The sequence below is a fragment of the Ranitomeya imitator genome, chromosome 2 (genome assembly GCF_032444005.1).
Source record: "Ranitomeya imitator isolate aRanImi1 chromosome 2, aRanImi1.pri, whole genome shotgun sequence".
Lineage (NCBI taxonomy): Eukaryota > Metazoa > Chordata > Amphibia > Anura > Dendrobatidae > Ranitomeya > Ranitomeya imitator.
Genome location: NC_091283.1, coordinates 297360369 through 297378946, shown reverse-complemented (window position 1 = coordinate 297378946; position 18578 = coordinate 297360369). Strand labels below are relative to the sequence as shown.

The following is an 18578-nucleotide window of genomic DNA, read 5'->3' as shown; positions in this document are numbered from 1 at the left end:
ACCAACCAATAAAACATATCAACTATGCACACCAAATAATGATCAGACAACAATGGAGGCAACTTCTTCATCAATGTATAGTAGATCTGTATGCCAAGGGGGAAAGCGAGCGTCTTCTGTACATACGACTGAACCAACAAACACTTACAGGGAGGCCATGCCAAAAGCGTGGTCTGATGGAGGATGGTCCACACTGGGACCTGACATTGCAGGAGGCGTCCCTCACTCGCTTTCTAACCTGCTCCCTATAATAACTACAACCTGTGCACCTTCCAATCCCCGGCTCTGTGGGACAAATACACAGAATATCCTAGAGAAGATCTTCATAGAGAGCACAGGAGAGGTAATCCGGACTTAGACATCAATGTCACTGCCGACAGATTCACCACAGTCCTCCTGACTCTAGAAGAAAGGAGCCGATGTATCAGTAGTGACCCTCTAATAGCATCAGGTCACCGCCACCAGCTCCACCAGCCTCTGTGTTATGGGGGGAGATATTCTGGGAGAGAAAAGCCAGGATTTGGGAAAGATGAGAGGAATTGTCCCAGTAAATAAGCCTCTTCTGGTTGATGACCACAGATCGGGGGATTTGGCAATTATGGCTCAGATTCCAGGTGGGAATAGGAGACGGTTTTCCTTGTTGCCCCAGGAGGTTCCGGTAAAACATTCTTATTAATTTGCTGCGCTCAGAAATTCCCCCAATCAATAACATTGCTCCGGCCGCTGCATCGTCTGGGGTTGTGGCCGCTCTCTTAGATGGAGGCGCACGGCTCAGTCAGCACTAGGATTACCCCTGAATCTATCGCTCTTGGAATCTCCCGTCTGTAATATCACTAAGGTCTATGAAAGATCTGGGGGGATCCAATCACTTAAAGGGGGGAATTGTTCTACTTCTAGCAACGTTACCTGTTCTTAAAGGAGTAGCACCAGCAGACGAGCTGAATACTTGTCAGCACAGCAGAGTGCTGCATACACTGAGGGCCCTGATCATGTGACCCCTGACTCCTCCCCTCCTGTGACCTCATCACAGGTCCTGTGTGCACAAAGCAGCCATATAGGTGGAGTGCGGCCCTGCGGGTGGAGGTAGGTGCTGGAGATTCCCCATTACTGAGGTGGGACATTAACCCCTTCAGCACTGAGACTCTTTTGGGATCTCTGTGTGGTGTGAACAGTGATGTAACGCAGGGGCGTAGCTAGGGTTTTGGCTCAGGGGGGCGAAACTTCTGAGTGGCTCCTAACTAGGTTACTTTCATTACAACTCGGTGACGCGGCCTAATAGTGGAGGAGAACCTCAGCAGATGACCGCGCTGTTACTGAAGATAATCTCTATATAACGACCAACATGGATATTACCGCCATATGGTCAGTGGTAGATACCAGCCCTACAGAACATATAAGAGATCACTGCACAGTTACAGATAATGACTTACCACTGACGTTCTTTCTGATGGAATCGTTCACATTTCTTGTCTTTTCCATCTGGCCCAGACCGACATGACAACTTCTTCCAGCCAGGACTCGTCTGCAGAGAATACAACAAAGACACATTTCACTTCTCACATTCCAGCCCCATCACCATCTATTCCTAACCTGCACAAACTCCTCATCCTGCTGATACCCCAATGCTGAGCCGCTGCTGCCATATGTGTCCCTATTACTGCACCTGATACCCCAATACTGAGCCGCTGCTGCCGTATGTGTCCCTATTACTGCACCTGATACCCCAATACTGAGCCGCTGCTGCCGTATGTGTCCCTATTACTGCACCTGATACCCCAATACTGAGCCGCTGCTGCCGTATGTGTCCCTATTACTGCACCTGATACCCCAATACTGAGCCGCTGCTGCCGTATGTGACCCTATTACTGCACCTGATACCCCAATACTGAGCCGCTGCTGCCGTATGTGACCCTATTACTGCACCTGATACCTCAATACTGAGCCTCTGCTGCCGTATGTGTCCCTATTACTGCACCTGATACTCCAATACTGAGCCACTGCTGCCGTATGTGACCCTATTACTGCACCTGATACCCCAATACTGAGCCGCTGCTGCTGTATGTGTCCCTATTAGTGCACCTGATATCCCAATACTGAGCTGCTGCTGTCGTATGTGTCCCTATTACTGCCCCTGATACCCTAATATGGAGCCACTGCTGCCGTATGTGTCCCTATTACTGCACCTGATACCCCAATACTGAGCCTCTGCTGCCGTATGTGTCCCTATTACTACACCTTATATCCCAATACTGAGCCGCTGCTGCTGTATGTGTCCCTATTAGTGCACCTGATATCCCAATACTGAGCTGCTGCTGTCGTATGTGTCCCTATTACTGCCCCTGATACCCTAATACTGAGCCACTGCTGCCGTATGTGTCCCTATTACTGCACCTGATACCCCAATACTGAGCCTCTGCTGCCGTATGTGTCCCTATTACTACACCTTATATCCCAATACTGAGCCGCTGCTGCCGTATGTGTCCCTATTACTACACCTTATATCCCAATACTGAGCTGCTGCTGTCGTATGTGTCCCTATTACTGCCCCTGATACCCTAATATGGAGCCACTGCTGCCGTATGTGTCCCTATTACTGCACCTGATACCCCAATACTGAGCCTCTGCTGCCGTATGTGTCCCTATTACTACACCTTATATCCCAATACTGAGCCGCTGCTGCCGTATGTGTCTATATTACTCCCCCTGATACCCCAATACTGAGCTGCTGCCGTATGTGACCCTATTACTGCACCTGCTGTGTGGTTCTCTGTGCCCTCTAAATTCTAAAGCACCCCTCTAGAATATAGTAATGCCAGGCGCAAGTGCCCTAGAAAACAGTGCCCATATTTTGCCCCCTAGAATGTAATAAGTCCCCCTGTGTGCCCCTTTGACAGTCACAGTAACCTGAGTTCCCCTATAACAATAAGTGTCCACTTTACATTTTATAATGTTCCTAGTCTTCCCCTTGTACAGCTCCTTTATACACAGTATGATGCTCTTATACACAGTATAATGCCACCTCACTGTATATATACTGACTCCTTAGAAGCCCCCAAATGGTTTGATAGCTCCAACAGTGTAATCTCCACACTGTATGATGGCAATCTAGATAGCCTCCATATAGTATAATGCACCAGACAATCCTCAATATAGTATAATGTACTCCCCATAGGCCTCCATATACTATAATGCACTCCCCATAGGCAGACTCTATTGTATAATGCAGCTCCCCATTAGGAAGACTCTATACAGTATAACACACTTTCCATAGGCAGATTATATATAGTATAATATACTCCCCATAGGCAGACTCTATAGTATAATGCAGCCCTTAAAGGGAACCTGTCACCAGCTTTGGCCTATATAAGTTATGGCCATCACCTTTCAGGGCTGATATACAGCAATCTATAATGCTGTATATCTCCCCCCAAGCCGACCTGTAAGAGTAGAAAAAAACCTTTTATTATAATCACCTGTATGACAGTCCAGTCCGAGGGATGTCGCAGGTCAAAGAGCCCCGGCACCTGCGCACTGCAGTACTTTCCTCTGCCCTCCACAGGGCAGATAAGTACACCTGCGCAGGAGCGTGATGCCGAGGAGCCTGTGTGGATGATGCAATGACGCATCATCTACATGAACAAGCAGGAGGATCATAAGAAGATGGGAAGCGCTGGACCAAGAAGAGTGACAAACCTCGGACCAGACCGCCCCGCAGGTGAGTATAATAAAAGTTATTTTTCTTCTCTTACCGGACGGGTTGGGGCAGATATACAGCATTATAGAATGCTGTAGATAAGCCCAGAAAGGTGAAGGCCGTATCTCATTGGCCAAACCTGGTAACAGATTCCCTTTAATATAATGCACCCCATAGGCCGCCTCTATAGTATATTGCAGCCCCAAATATAATGCACCCCCATAGGCAGCCTCTATAGCATATTGCAGCCCCTATTATAATGCACCCCAATAGGCAGCCTTTATAGCATAATGCACTCCCTAATATAATGCACCCCCATAGGCAGCCTCTATAGCATAATGCAGCCCCTAATGCACCCCCATAGGCAGCCTCTATAGCATAATTAAGCCCCTAATATGCAGCACCCCCGTAGGCAGCCTCTATAGCATAATTCAGCCCCTAATATAATTCACCCCATAGGCAGCCTCTATAGCATAATGCAGCTTTTAATATAAAGCACCCCCATAGGCAGCCTCTGTAGTATAATGCAGCCCCCATAGGCAGCCTCTATAGTATAATTCAGCCCCTAATATAATGCACCCCCATAGGCAGCCTCTATAGCATAATTCAGCCCCTAATATAATGCACCCCCATAGGCAGCCTCTATAGCATAATTCAGCCCCCAATATAATGCACCCCCATAGGCAGCCTCTATAGTATAATGCAGCCCTTAATATAATGCACTCCCATAGGCAGCCTCTATAACATAATGCAACCTTTAATATAATGCACCCCTATAGTCATCCTCTAGCATAATGCAGCCATTAATATAATGCACCCCCATAGGCAGCCTCTATAGCATAAAGCAGCCCCTAATATAATGCACCCCCATAGGCAGCCTCTATAGTATAATTGAGCCCCTAATATAATGCACCCCCATAGGCAGCCTCTAGCATAATTCAGCCCCTAATATAATGCACCCCCATAGGTAGACTTTATAGCACAATGCAACCCCTAATATAATACTCCCCCATAGGCAGCCTCTAGCATAATTCAGACCCTAATATAATGCGCCCCCATAGGTAGACTCTATAGCATAATTCAGCCCCTTATATAATGCACCCCCATACGCAGCCTTTATAGCATAATTCAGCCTCTAATATAATGCACCCCATAGGCAGCCTCTATAGTATAATGCAGCCCTTAATATAATACACCCCCATAGGCAGCCTGTATAGTATAATGCAACCTTTAAAATAATGCACCCTGTGACACAGTGACCCCTGTTACAGCTAATGGGCGCCGTGTGTCCGCTTCAGGATGCGTTTGGAGGCACAATTATGATGGTGAATTAGGGACTGGCATTATTGTTGAAGGTGTTGTAGGTCCTGAAAGAGGTCAGGTCTGTGTTGGAAGCATCGGCGAGTGGAGACTTCCTGAAGAGGACGTGGAGAGACTGTGGACCTGGATGGTCGGTGTTGGAAGCTCCTGTGAGTGGAGACTTCCTGGAAGCACCTGGTGAGACCATGTACATGCAGAGCCTGGGATGGCTTCTATGTTTGCGAAGCCAGGACTGACAAGGAGTCAGCTTGTGGAGCGGAGCTCCTGAGAGGTAACCCCAGGTATGGGGAAAGAACTATGTGCACTGACAAAGGACAGTTACTGAACTGCGCGGTCACCCAGTGACTGGAGAGAGACAGGCTTGACTAGTGAATGCTTTGTAAAGCCATACGTGATGAAGTAATGGACTATGTGTAAGCCGGTGATATGCAACCTGGCTTACGGAGCGGTTTATCACGTTTCAATAAACTGTATGGACTGTTTTGTGTGAAAGAACTGTGCCTGACTACGTTAATCCGCTGCCAAGTGAGTGTTCCCCAACACAAACAGTAGGCCCAACACCACAACCCCCACAGGCAGCCTCTATAGTTTAATGCAGCCCTAAATATAATGCAACCTCATAGGCAGCCTCTATAGTATAATGCAGCCCTTAATATAATGCACCCCCATAGGCAGCCTTTATAGCATAATTCAGCCCCATTAAAAAAATTAAACCAATACTCCCCTTTCTTCCTGGTTCATCCGCTGCTCTGAGCAGCTGCTCTAGGTAATGATGTCATCGTGACCCCCTGTCAGTGTTGGCGTTAGTGATATCAGACGCTGAGAAGGTGATAATGGGAGAGGGAGCATAACGCTCCTTCTCTCATCAATGTGGTTAGCTCTATCGGAATCTAGCCGATACAGTTGAACTTGCGATGACGTGCGGGGGGGGGGGGGGGGTGCACACTGCTGGCACTAGGCCCTTCGCCTTCTTAAGGGCCCCATAGCGGCCGGGCGGCCTGGGAGATCGATTGTCCCTGCACTGCCACAGAATGTAACTGTATGGGCATGCTGTGCATGCCAATACAGTTACAATAGCGTAGCTTTGGGTGGGTCCCCTCAGAGCACGGGGCCCGGGGCGACCACCCCCTCTGCCCCCCGGTAGCTACACTACTGCATAACAGCTGTGGACAGGATGCGGCTTAGCTGGTTCCCAAGCCCACATTAGATCCATTCAGGCAACTGCAGGATGAGAGGACAGAAGCCCAAAGAAGTTCTCACAAAATGTGATTATTTCTCTCCTAATTCCAGCACAAAAATGTAGATACTAGTGATGAGAGAGTAGTGGAGAGCGGCTCAATCAGGCATTGGGGAGCTCGGACAAGCTTGTTACTGGAGTATCGCAGGTGATGGAGCGCCATACTCGAGTTCCCAGCCAATAAATGCACTGGGATTGCCTGCCATACACGGTAATGCCGTAGCCATGTTGGCTACTGGCGTTACTGTGACTGTCCGGCTGCATCACGACATCTATGCAATGTGCACAGCCAATTTTTTGTACCATACTTTGGCTGTTCTCATGGCACTGTAGGGTTTGGGGACCTGATCTGAGAGTTTTGAACCACCCATGTACCGATTGTAATCCAAGTTACAGTCTGGCTTTGGGACTTGGATTGTGGTACCACGAACAGTGACAAGGGACCTGTTGTCACGGTGTATGGTGGTGAAGATAAGGACATCCCTTTTGTCCTTATAATTGACCACCAGCATGTTGTCGATGCACTGGGCTCGGCTTTTGCATTCTCTCTGCGCTTTCCCAATTAGCGGCTTAGGCAGGCCTCTCTGATTTTTTCGCATGGCGCTGCAGGCAACTTTACCTCTCGCAGAGAGGGTCTTGAAGAGGGGGATGCTGGTGTGAAAGTTATCAATGTAGAGCTGATAACACTTATCCAGCAGTGGGTGCATCAATTTTCCTACTCACCCCCAGGACAGGGTGGCATTCAGGGGGGTAATCTGGGTGTCTTTTCCCTTGTAGACCCTAAATCTGTGTTTATCATATGGTACGCTCATACAGTTTAATTCCATACCTGGCCCTCTTACTGGGCAGGTATTGTTGAAATTTTAGCCTCCCTTTGAAATGAACCAGAGATTCATCTATAGAGATGTCCCTTTGGAGGTTGTACGCCTCAGCAAATTTTCTGCTGAAGTGTTCAACCACTGGCCAAATTTTATATAGACGATTAAAGTTTGGATCATCTCGTGTACTTGTTATGGCCATACAGAATATTGGTACTGTAGAGTATATCAGTAATCCAGTATCGCCGAAGCTCTGGTTTTTGGATTATTCCCATTTGCAGCACAATTCCTCAAAATGTCATCATCTCTGCTGCATTTACTTGGGTCCATCTGGCATATGATGACGTGGGATTTTGGGTGAAAAATAGATTGGCATACAAGTTTGTCTGGGCCAACATAAGATTTATTATTTCCTCACTGAAAAAGAATTTAAATAATTCAATTTCAGTGAGGACAGTGGTGTCAAACTGGATTCCTTAACTGCTGATCAAATCGTGATGACGGGCTGATAATTTTCGGGAGATGCAATCTTTATAGGATCGATTGTTGGAGGGGTTGCCTGGGTCATAGTGTGCCTTGTTGGGGTTCTTTCCTAACTAGATGAGGAGGACTAAAGGAATGTGGGATCTTCCTCACTGGCTAAATCCGTCTTGGAGGCAAGGAAAAGATATGCCTCCTCTGGTGAATGCCATCTTGACGAATGGGTCATTTTTATTTTACCTTTCAAAGCCCTGGGGATGTCTGTGCAAGTGCTGCTTTACACGTGTAATGTGTGGAGCTTGTGTATAGGATACTATTTATTAAAAAACAGCAGGTTAAGACCCCAATATCCACAGGTGTCCCTTCTAATTGGGGGAAACTATCACCTCTAATAATCCTCGGACAGCTCTGACAAACACGGAAAAGTGCCGCTTAATGGAGGTGACAGAAAGTCTGTTTAGTCACTTTAGCTTCATAGAGACACAAAAGAGCACAGTGAGGTCAAAAATACTCTTGTAAAAAAAAAAATCACAGTAATAAGCAAGTGCTAGTCAAAAGATGGAAAAAACAGGGTATTTAGTTGATACGTTTTTTTGCAAAAAAATGTATACTAAGCTGCTCCACCAATCGTCAAGGTATACCCTTATAGAGCAGTCCTATCTAATGTATATAATCCCTATCTGATGTATTTAAAACCTGATCATCTGTATAGTACATGTATAAGCAGGGTTCAGAGAGGTAATATCCATGTGGACATGCTGGATGGAGCAGCTTTAATGCAAATGACCCACAAAGGAGTGATGGACTCCCCAGTCTTGTAGAAACAAGAGAACAATTATAGAACCAGAAACACATGGGCTACTTGCACATTGAACAAGTCTGTAGAAACCTGTTCACACCATCAAGAAACTTAAAGACACAAAAGAGCAGAGTGAGGTAAAAAATACTCTGTTGTAAAAAAAAATCACAGTTTTTTTTGCCATGACTTCTGATCATAAAGCCAGTACCAATCTCTCCTGATGAACCTTCTGAGGTGAAACGCGTCGAGAGCCTGTTTAGAGCTTTCCTTCCTCATCTAAGGATTGCTGTCACCGTGATGCCCAGTTGTCTGCATGTTTGTTGCACACAATAGCAGATGAGTATGATTTATCTTGGAACTTTATTTACTAGTACTTTGATGTTTAATGGGGTAAACCATCGTATACATATACCTTTACATGTGTGGTAGTATCTATGTATCCTCATTATGCAGGCTATGACTGTGCATTCATTGGAATATTTATGAGGGTCACTGTGTGACAGTACCAATTTACATTTTGTTTGATATAGGTGTTACGGAACCACTCAGCACCCATAATATGTTGTGCAGTTATATGCATGTATAATAGGTTCCATGTGAGATGCATCAGCCCACAGGCTGCGCCCCTGGGCAGAGGGGACAAGATATTCCCCTTTTGTCCTCCCCCCCACCTTTGTAATTCCCACAGTAAATATCGGCAGGCTCCGGCCCCCTGCGGCTATTGTAATGTATGTCTGGCCTGCCGCTTTTCATTTGGCCCCCCCTCTGTAACTGTGTGATATATTTTGTGTCCTGTGAATAAAGTGTTGTCAGACTGGAAATACGTGGAGAAGCAGTGATCTTTTATATGCGCCCATGTAATCAAGGAATTCCAGCCAGCGTCCTAAATTCAGACTCCAGCCAAAGAAGAGTGGACCTCCTGTAATGCGGGGTGGTACTGAAAAAGGTACTCGAGCTTGGTAGACCCCGTTACAATAGGTTTATGTTACTGTATATTTGGGGATTACTCTATCTGCTAAACCCCAAACTCATGTGGTGTGAGTGACTTAGATTAATTGTACCCTCTCCTGCTTATATATATTTACCATTTTTGATCTTGTATATACCCTATATTCACAGCATTTTATACTATACAGAATTACAGGCCATCTGGTCCTCTGTTTCTGACTATCTGCTTCATAGGGTTATAACAGGAGATAGGATCAGCCATCGCACGAGTGGGGGCGCCATATTCGTATTTTCTTAGGGTGCCAACCTCCGCACCTAGGTAGGTGTCTTGACAGTAATTACACCTAGGGCTAGGTCACTCTTTTCTGCACGTCGGTTGTGTGTATATCCACCCAAGAATATTTTCACTATTACTTCTATATCAAAGGTACTGTCAATAGTTTTGAGGTATTTTTCTGGGCATACCCCTGTTTACCCATATTATTGCAGGGGTCCTTCTAGTATTCCAATGTTTTGGTTACTAATTATGTAGATAGCTGAGCTTCAATCTATTATTCTCAGCATCACTTGTCCATCACTCCTTTGTGGGTCGTTTGCATTAAAGCTGTTCCATCCAGCATGTCCACATGGATATTCCTTCTCTGAACCCTGCTTATACAGGTACTATACAGATGATCAGGTTTTAAATACATCAGATAGGGATTATATACATTAGATAGGACTGCTCTATAAGGGTATACCTTGACGATTGGTGGAGCAGCTTAGTATACATTTTTTTGCAAAAAAACGTATTAACTAAATACCCTGTTTTTTCCATCTTTTGACTATCACTTGCTTATTACTGTGATTTTTTTTACAACAGAGTATTTTTGACCTCACTGTGTTCTTTTGTGTCTTCAAGTTTCTTGGTGGTGTGAACAGGTTTCTACAGACTTGTTCAATGTGCAAGTAGCCCATATGTTTCTGGTACTTTAGCTTCATAGTATCAGCTCTAATCCAATGGTGAGCGAGCGATTTACCCTGAAGAGTCACAGATTGTGGGGTTGTTATAAAAATGTTATATGTAGGGCTTTTTCTGTTGTCTCCTTATAAGAATCACAATGGTTTTGTTTCTTTTCAACTGATGGATACAGTACAAGTGACCCAACTATGAAAGACGGGAACCAAGGAAACATGTATTACTCTCATTGTATGGTGCCCCTTTTTTGGCCCCCACACACAGTATAATGTTCCCACAGTACCACCATCCTCAATATTATTTTTGTATTCAAGATAACAGAATTGAGAAAGTCAGCACTCACACCTTTTAGAAGATGCTTCAGTTCTTCTACTGGTCCATGTTCATAGGCCAGTGGAACATGGACCACTAGAAGCGTAAATTAAGTCTGAAACGTTCATTGTCCGTCAGGTCTTTTTTTTGGAAATCACTGATCCTGCCGCCATGCTGCTAGCACTGTTGCACTTTTTGTCATTGCCCTGAATCAAATGAAAATTAAAAAGGACTGAAGTATCTTCTAAAATGGGTGAGTGCTGTTTTTTATCATTCCGTTGTCTTGATTATAAATAGTCTCACGTATATGCACCACCCTGAAGATTTATTATACTGGAGGTTGTGACATTGTTTCAATGTGTCCACATACTGGGTAAAAACTTTCTATTTGGTGCCTCAACACTTCACTATAGTTATTTTTGGAATATTTTCACACCTTTTTTTTGGCGTTTTTCATGTAATATATGGAAGCTTACATGGAGATGTTGGCATCAAATAACTCCTGTCTTGGTGTTTTTATAAAAAAGCTTTTATAAAAGCCTCAAACTTCTGTGTGTGAATCAGACATGAGATCTAACGTGATAGAAGATTACAGTGCGGGGAAGACGGGGAAACCTTCATATAGACGGCCGGTGGTGATGGAGTCAGTGATGGACTCTGGACAAATATGTTTCAAGAGCCGTAGTAGAAGATGAAGATGTCGTCCTCATCATGAAGTAGTTATTTCTCCTGTCCCGTGTAATGAATATCTCCTGCAGTATTGCTAATGCCGATTCCAGTGTCGGTAAATGAGACGAGAATTAGCGTTATGGAAGATGAGTCTATGAGGAACGTATTCAGCTGCCGACTCCAAGGGAGAAACTGCTTGTTGTCTGTGGCCTAAATATATAGGTTTTATTAGTAGATGTAAAGAAGGAAACTAAATACTGTAAAATAACAAATCTCCTCATGTGTTTCCTTTATTATCTCCAGTAATTGTATTATTGCACAGGATTTTTATGATGTTACATCGGCTCATCTTCTTCTCATTCAGGTCTCTACAATATCGGATCCTCTCAGTGAAGATCTTCTATAAAAGAGAATTCCTGATTTACCCATCAAGGATGGATATGGACAGAGACAAGATGGCGGAGAGGATATTACACCTCACCCTAAAGATCCTCTTCCGGCTTACTGGAGAGGTGAGAGATTCTGATGACTTCACATTTCATCATTCGTTTCTATGGGAATAACAGATGGACAGAACTGGAGAGGTGAGGACTCTGGAAATGTCTGTAGTGAGATTTATGAATGTGTCTCTCCATAACCAGGATTACACAGTAGTGAAGAAGACCTCTAGTGAACGCTGTCAGGATCCTGTGTTTGAGGGATGCGGAAAACCCCTGAACCCAATCCTAGGACCTCCACCTCACCCGCTGATACATGAGGACATCAATGATGAGAAGATCCTAGACCTCACCTACAAGATGATTGAGCTGCTGACTGGACAGGTGACACTGCTGGGAATGCTGGGACATTATACAGTAACACTATGAAGGGATTGACGGGATGATGGTATCATTGTATGTGTCAGGTTCTTTTAAGGTGTCAGGATGTCGCCGTCTATTTCTCCATGGAGGAGTGGGAGTATTTAGAAGGACACAAAGATCTGTACAAGGACGTCATGATGGAGGTTCCCCAGCCCTTCACATCACCAGGTAATAGACAGGACTAAATACACACAGCCTATAATTATTTGTATGTAAAGAATGAATTCAGTCCCTGTATGTGTTTCCTCCAGATCTATCCAGTAAGATGACAACACCAGAGAGATGTCCTCATCCTCTTCTTCCACAGGACTGTAAACAAGAACATCCCAATGTTCCTCAGGATCATCAGGTAGATGGAGAGAAGGTGTCATGAGATCTCCCCTATGATGTGTAGATGCTGTGAAGGTCTTGTGCTCAGTCTTGTTTTATCCTCCAGTATTATATGTTTTATACTTGTGTAATGAGAACGGTGGAGATGACAGGATTAGAGCTGATCATAGATGTCACTTCTTCTGTCTGTGACTTTTATAATATTTGTTTCAGGACAAAGATCTGACCCATATTAATACTACAGAGACATATGTGAGGGGTGATGTGTCGTGTAAAGAGGAGATTCCCACATATGACTACCCAGGTGAGTAGAAACCACTAAATACAGAGAAGTCACAGATTCTTCTGAGACTTCAGCTGTGGCTGCTTTATCGGTGGTGTAGTCCGTCCGTATTACCATGATCAAGATTTTGCCTTTAGACCACAGCCCTTTTCAATGTATCTTACAACCTAACCTGGAGGATCCACCAACCCCCAGGATTAGAAGACGCTAACTGGTTCTTGCCAAGATCTGTAAATTACAAAGTCAAACAACAGCGTACGTAGAATGTGCTGATAAGAACAGAAAGCGGAGGGTAATGATGCTGTTGGCATCCTAGAACCCTGAGATCTTATTGGATGAATCTACCTTCTCTCCCTTCTGTGCTGCTGAAGATGCTCATATGGTCCCTACAAGACCAGGTCCAATCTTTCTGATCAAATTTCACTTTTATGATCGACAACATTAAATGTGCAGTGAGGCCGGGACCCGTAGAAGCGCTGTTGAGCGCGAAACGGCCATCGTCAGTACTGGCTCACACACTCATTCATCTGTTCTTCTGGCCATGATGCTTTAAACGTTGAAATAAAGCACGATTTTTAAGGATCGGTGAGTGCTATCCATTCTTACTATTTTTTGCATACTCATTGTTGATAATGCCTATAATATTTGGCTATTGTGAGGCTCAGAAAAAAAAATTAACATCCAGCAAAATGACACCGGTGGCGCCTGTCCAGTTGCATCTATCTCTTACTTATAGGTGCTACTGCGCCGGTGACATTTTGCTGGCTGTAATTTTTTTCTAAGCCTCAGAATAGCCACAATATTATAGGCATTATCAACAATAATATCAACACTATTATATGCATTATGTAAAAATGGGGGGCAGGTCATTGAAGGATCAATGACCTGCCATAAACCAATACAGATGAATATGTTATCAGGGCACCATATAAAGCCCCGCCCACAGGCCGCCCACAGCCCCACCGCAAAGCACGAGATTCTAATTGACTGAAAACTACAAATACAGATTAAGCAACAACCACAAGACAAATTTAATCTACCAAGGTATCATTGTAATCAGTATAATGGCGCTGACCTGACAGTGTCTAGGTTACTGTACACAATCCTACTGACAGGTTCCCTTTTAGACATCTCAGCTCTGCACTATTATACACAGTTCTGTTTTAAATGTGTAATATTTCTTCTTGAAACTCATCTGACCGAAAATATTGACCCTTACAGTAGTTTAGATTGTGAATAGTGATGCGCGAGTATGCTCGTTACTCAAGTTTCTCCGAGCACGCTCGGGTGGTCTCCCAAGTATTTGGGAGTGCTCGGAGATTTAATTTATGTCGACGCAACTGCATGATTTGCGGCTGCTAGACAGCTTGAATCCCAAATACTCTGAGACCACCAGAGCATGCTCGGAGGAACTCAAGTAACGAGCATACTCGCTCATCACTAATTGTGAAGTCACCGAGCCCCATACTCGAATTACCCTAGAGAGGTTTCACCACTAGTTACTCATTTATTACTGATGATGACTGTTGAATTTGATCATTTCAGTAGATGTGTTATTGTCTTTAGTCACAGTTTTCAACTACAGTAGTTAGTGTCCAAAATACTCTGATTTAACCTCTTCCCGTAGCCAGTTTTGTGTTCCTAAAAAGGCTCCATTTTTCAAATCTGACGTGTGTCACTTTATGTGGTGATAACTTTGGAATTGTTCACAAAGGATAATGGAAAACAAATGGATCTCACAAATTATATTCCAAATTCGCACAATACCCTATATACGGTTGTACACTACTGTCTGAGAGCATGGCAATGTTCAGAAGGGAAGGAGCGCCATTTAGCTATTTGAATGCAGATCTAACTGGAATAGTTTGCAGACAGAGTGTATTGAGAGCACTGTTCGTGGTCACCTGGCATCTCAAAAGATGTCCACTATGAACATGCTTGGCACAATGTTCTCTGCTTTCCATATCCCAAGTATTGCCTTGCTCATTGCCCTTTAACACACTTACATGGATCTGGACTTACACAGAGACCCCAAGACTTGGACCATGGTATTACCTGCTGTTCTGTGGTGTTAGATGTCAAGAAGAATAGTCAGGTAGTTGGGTCAGAACCAGAAGGACAGAATACAGAATCAGAAGACACAAGAGTAGTCAGTAAACAGTCCATGGTCACATCAGAAAACAAAAACACAAGCCGCAAGCTGAGCACAGATGACGGGACCAGAGGAGAACAATGCTGTATCTGGAAGATTGCGGCAATATGCTTTGAGCTTTAGTGGGATGTGGTACTCCAGCTGGACAGCGGGAACAGATCCCAGATGAGAATGGACACAGAAATGACAGAAAACCAGAATAGTCAAAGTCCCCATAAAGTTATTCCATTTTATAAATTAATTCATTGAGTGTTATAATCTATAGGAGGAGTGCATATTTTGACTCCACAGCCACTTTCAGGAAATTAACAAGCAGTGGATGTTGGAGAGTGAAAATTACACATTTGCCATTTTATTACCCAACACATAGTGCCCAGATTGTGCTCCAGGAGACACACACCATAAATTAAGTGGATTCTTCTCACTATAATATTGCTAAACACAGGGATCCTAAATGTTGTTTGAGCACACTGCAAGACTCAGAAGTGAGAGCGGATTTTGCTGGATTGGTTTAGAGAAACCTTATTGGTTTTCAACAGCCTTTGAGCCACTAATAGTGTGGGAGCCTCTGTTTTTCCATTGACAGATGACGGACCTGAGTGGAGACTAGTGTTTACCACCACACACTACTGGCTCACCCAATAAGGTTTTCTTTTAGAATGAACTGTCATTGTCTTGGTAAATAATTAAATTCTATTACACAGCTTGCCATTTTTATGGAAAGTAGAAATGTTCAAAAATATGAAACTCAAGGATATTTTATTAAAAAAATAATTGTTTTTTGTCTTAGCAGATGACTGTACTTGGAGATCAGAGGGGCAGCTGACATCTTCAATTTTTAAATCGGATGATCTAGAGATCCTACAAGATACAACTGAAGTGAATGCTATTACTCCAGATATACCATCTTCCATTCACAGCAAAGATCTGTCATTTGATCCTACGAAACAGGTCCCATCTTCTGATTCATTACCGACTACAAAGGAAAACCAAATTCACAACAGAGGCATTAAAAAACAAACTTCTTCAAAAGCAAATACGTCATTTTCATGTTCAGAATGTGGGAAATACTTTACACAGAAATCACATTTTGTTAACCACCAGAGGACTCACACAGGGGAGAAGCCTTTTACCTGTTCAGAATGTGAGAAATGTTTTAATGTTAAATCACGTTTGGTTAGGCACCAGAAAATTCACACAGGGGAGAAGCCTTTTTCATGTTTAAAATGTGGGAAAGGTTTTAAACAGAAATCAGAGCTTGGTACTCACCAGAGAATTCACACAGGGGAGAAGCCTTTTTCATGTTCAGAATGTGGGAAATGTTTTAGTCTTAACTCAAGTTTGGTATGTCACCAGAGAATTCACACAGAGGAGAAGCCTTTTACCTGTTCAGAATGTGAGAAATGTTTTTGTCTTAAATCACGTCTGGTTAGGCACGAGAGAATTCATACAGGGGAGAAGCCTTTTTCATGTTTAAAATGTGGGAAATGTTTTAAACAGAAATCAGAGCTTGTTACTCACCAGAGAATTCACACAGGGGAAAAGCCTTTTTCATGTTCAGAATGTGGGAAATGTTTTAATCTTAACTCAAGTTTGGTACGTCACCAGAGAATTCACACAGAGGAGAAGCCTTTTTCATGTTCAGAATGTGGGAAATGTTTTAATCTTAATTCAAACTTGGTTACGCACCAGAGAACTCACACAGGGGAGAAGCCTTTTTCATGTTCAGAATGTGGGAAGTATTTTGTACAGAAATCACATCTTGTTAAACACCAGAGGACTCACACAGGGGAGAAGCCTTTTTCCTGTTCAGAATGTGAGAAATGTTTCAAACAGAAATCAGAGCTTGTTATTCACCAGAGAATTCACACGGGGGAGAAGCCTTTTTCATGTTCAGAATGTGGGAAATATTTTGCACATAAATCAAATTTTGTTAACCACCAGAGGACTCACACAGGGGAGAAGCCTTTTTCCTGTTCAGAATGTGGGAAATGTTTTGATATTAAATCACGTTTGGTTAGGCACCAGAAAATTCACACAGGGGAGAAGCAGTTTTCCTGTTCAGAATGTGGGAAATGTTTTAATCGGAAAACGCATCTTGTTAGACATCAGAGCAGACACACAGGGGAGAAGCCATTTTCATTTTCTTAATGTGGAAAATGTTTTACTTGGAAATCAGCTGTTAATAAACATCAGAGCAGTCACACAGAGAAGAAGCCTTTTTCATTTTCTTAATGTGGAAAATATTTTACCTGGAAATCAGCTGTTAATAAACATGACAGATATCACATAGGGGACAAGCCTTTTTATGTTCAGAGTGTTGGAATCGATATAACCAAATTGGATCTTCTTAAAGGGGTTGTCTCTTGTCATTCCTCATGTTTGATGACAAAAGGAAAAACTAAACTTTATTAATTCCAGTTGTAAAACTATACCCATAATTCACCCTCTGAAGGTTAGTCAGAAGGTGACTAATAGAAAAAACATATACCCCACGTTTCAATATATAGGGTGAGGTATACACATTCGCTCTCCAAGCCTCTCATTTCTATGGGATTTGTCGTCCTCACAAAGGCGACTCATCGGGAGACTTTATTTAATATTGACCTAAAATCATGTATCATGTTATGCGAAACAGTCAGAAATCTAGCCACATATAGGCAGATCCCAGACTTCAAATGATATACTTCATAAGTTTATAAGCCACTCCAGTGGTGGTCAGTCAGGAATAGAAAGTATGTGAAAATACAGTATAATTATTGTGTTTTTCTCCTATAGGGACTGCCCTAGTTTGGTATTGTAACAGCTGTCAATCAGTAGTGCAGACAGGTTGTCCTAAACTAAACTCATGAAATGAAAGGAGAGAGAAGCGGAATGCACTCACCAATCTTCAGAAAATAGCAGCATTATTGAGTCTTCATAAATAAAAACTTCATGGCCAGGGGATGAGGAGTAGAGCTCAGGCGAGCATGAAGAGACGACGGCCGTTTCGCGCAGTGCTTTGCGCTTCAACGGACCCGTTGAAGCGCAAAGCACTGTGCGAAACGGCCGTCGTCTCCTCCTGCTCGCCTGAGCTCCACTCCTCATCCCCTGGCCATGAAGTTTTTATTTATGAAGACTCAATAAAGCTGCTTTTTTCTGAAGATTGGTGAGTGCATTCTGCTTCTCTCCCCTTTCATTTCATGGAATACAATTGTGATTTATGGAGTTGCACCCGTGATCTTTTGGGTTATGGCTGTCTTGGACTGAGATTTATTGCACATACCGGCTTTGCAATCTACAAGTTGTTGGACAATGCCGTTCTTTTTTCTTTTGTTTTTATTACTAAACTAAAATCAGTTTTCAGGTGACCCAATATGTACCACTCAGGGAACACTTACCTGCTACAGAGATCATTAGCAGCTTCTAACTAATGGCCATGCTGCGGTCTGTCAGGGAATGAGTGCAATATCGTTACAAAGACTAGGGATATGTGCAACCATAATGTGTGAGAGATCTGTGCAATTATTTAGTATGAATATGGAAATTATATCTGGAAGTTAAGTGTTCACTTAGCGGTATATTCTGTAGTTTCACATACTATCTATTCCTAAAACTTATAAACTTACAAAGTTTATATCAAAAACATATTCTAATATGGTGGGTGCCATAAAAGAAGAGAAGTGATAAGGAGTACAATTAAAAACTATGTATTTATAAATAGATAAAATAGTAGATA

General features: G+C 43.3%; 1 protein-coding gene across 1 annotated transcript; it reads left to right on the top strand.

Annotated features, from left to right (window-relative positions):
- Nucleotides 1-1029: 1029 nt before the first annotated feature.
- On the top strand, nucleotides 1030-17500 carry LOC138663316 (zinc finger protein 345-like). Its single transcript, XM_069749490.1, has 7 exons — nucleotides 1030-1083; nucleotides 11600-11747; nucleotides 11877-12056; nucleotides 12140-12263; nucleotides 12347-12444; nucleotides 12639-12729; nucleotides 15654-17500. The coding sequence occupies exons 2-7, from the start codon at nucleotides 11670-11672 to the stop codon at nucleotides 17009-17011; spliced, it is 1929 nt and encodes a 642-aa protein (XP_069605591.1). The 5' UTR covers nucleotides 1030-1083; nucleotides 11600-11669; the 3' UTR covers nucleotides 17012-17500.
- The last annotated feature ends 1078 nt before the right edge of the window (nucleotides 17501-18578 follow it).

Coding starts and splice junctions, on each gene's coding strand:
- LOC138663316 (XM_069749490.1), top strand. CDS start 11,670: ATGGATATGGACAGAGACAAGATGGCGGAGAGGATATTACACCTCACC. Junction 12,057..12,139: donor TTGAGCTGCTGACTGGACAG/GTGACACTGCTG, acceptor TGTATGTGTCAG/GTTCTTTTAAGGTGTCAGGA. Junction 12,730..15,653: donor TCCCACATATGACTACCCAG/GTGAGTAGAAAC, acceptor TTGTCTTAGCAG/ATGACTGTACTTGGAGATCA.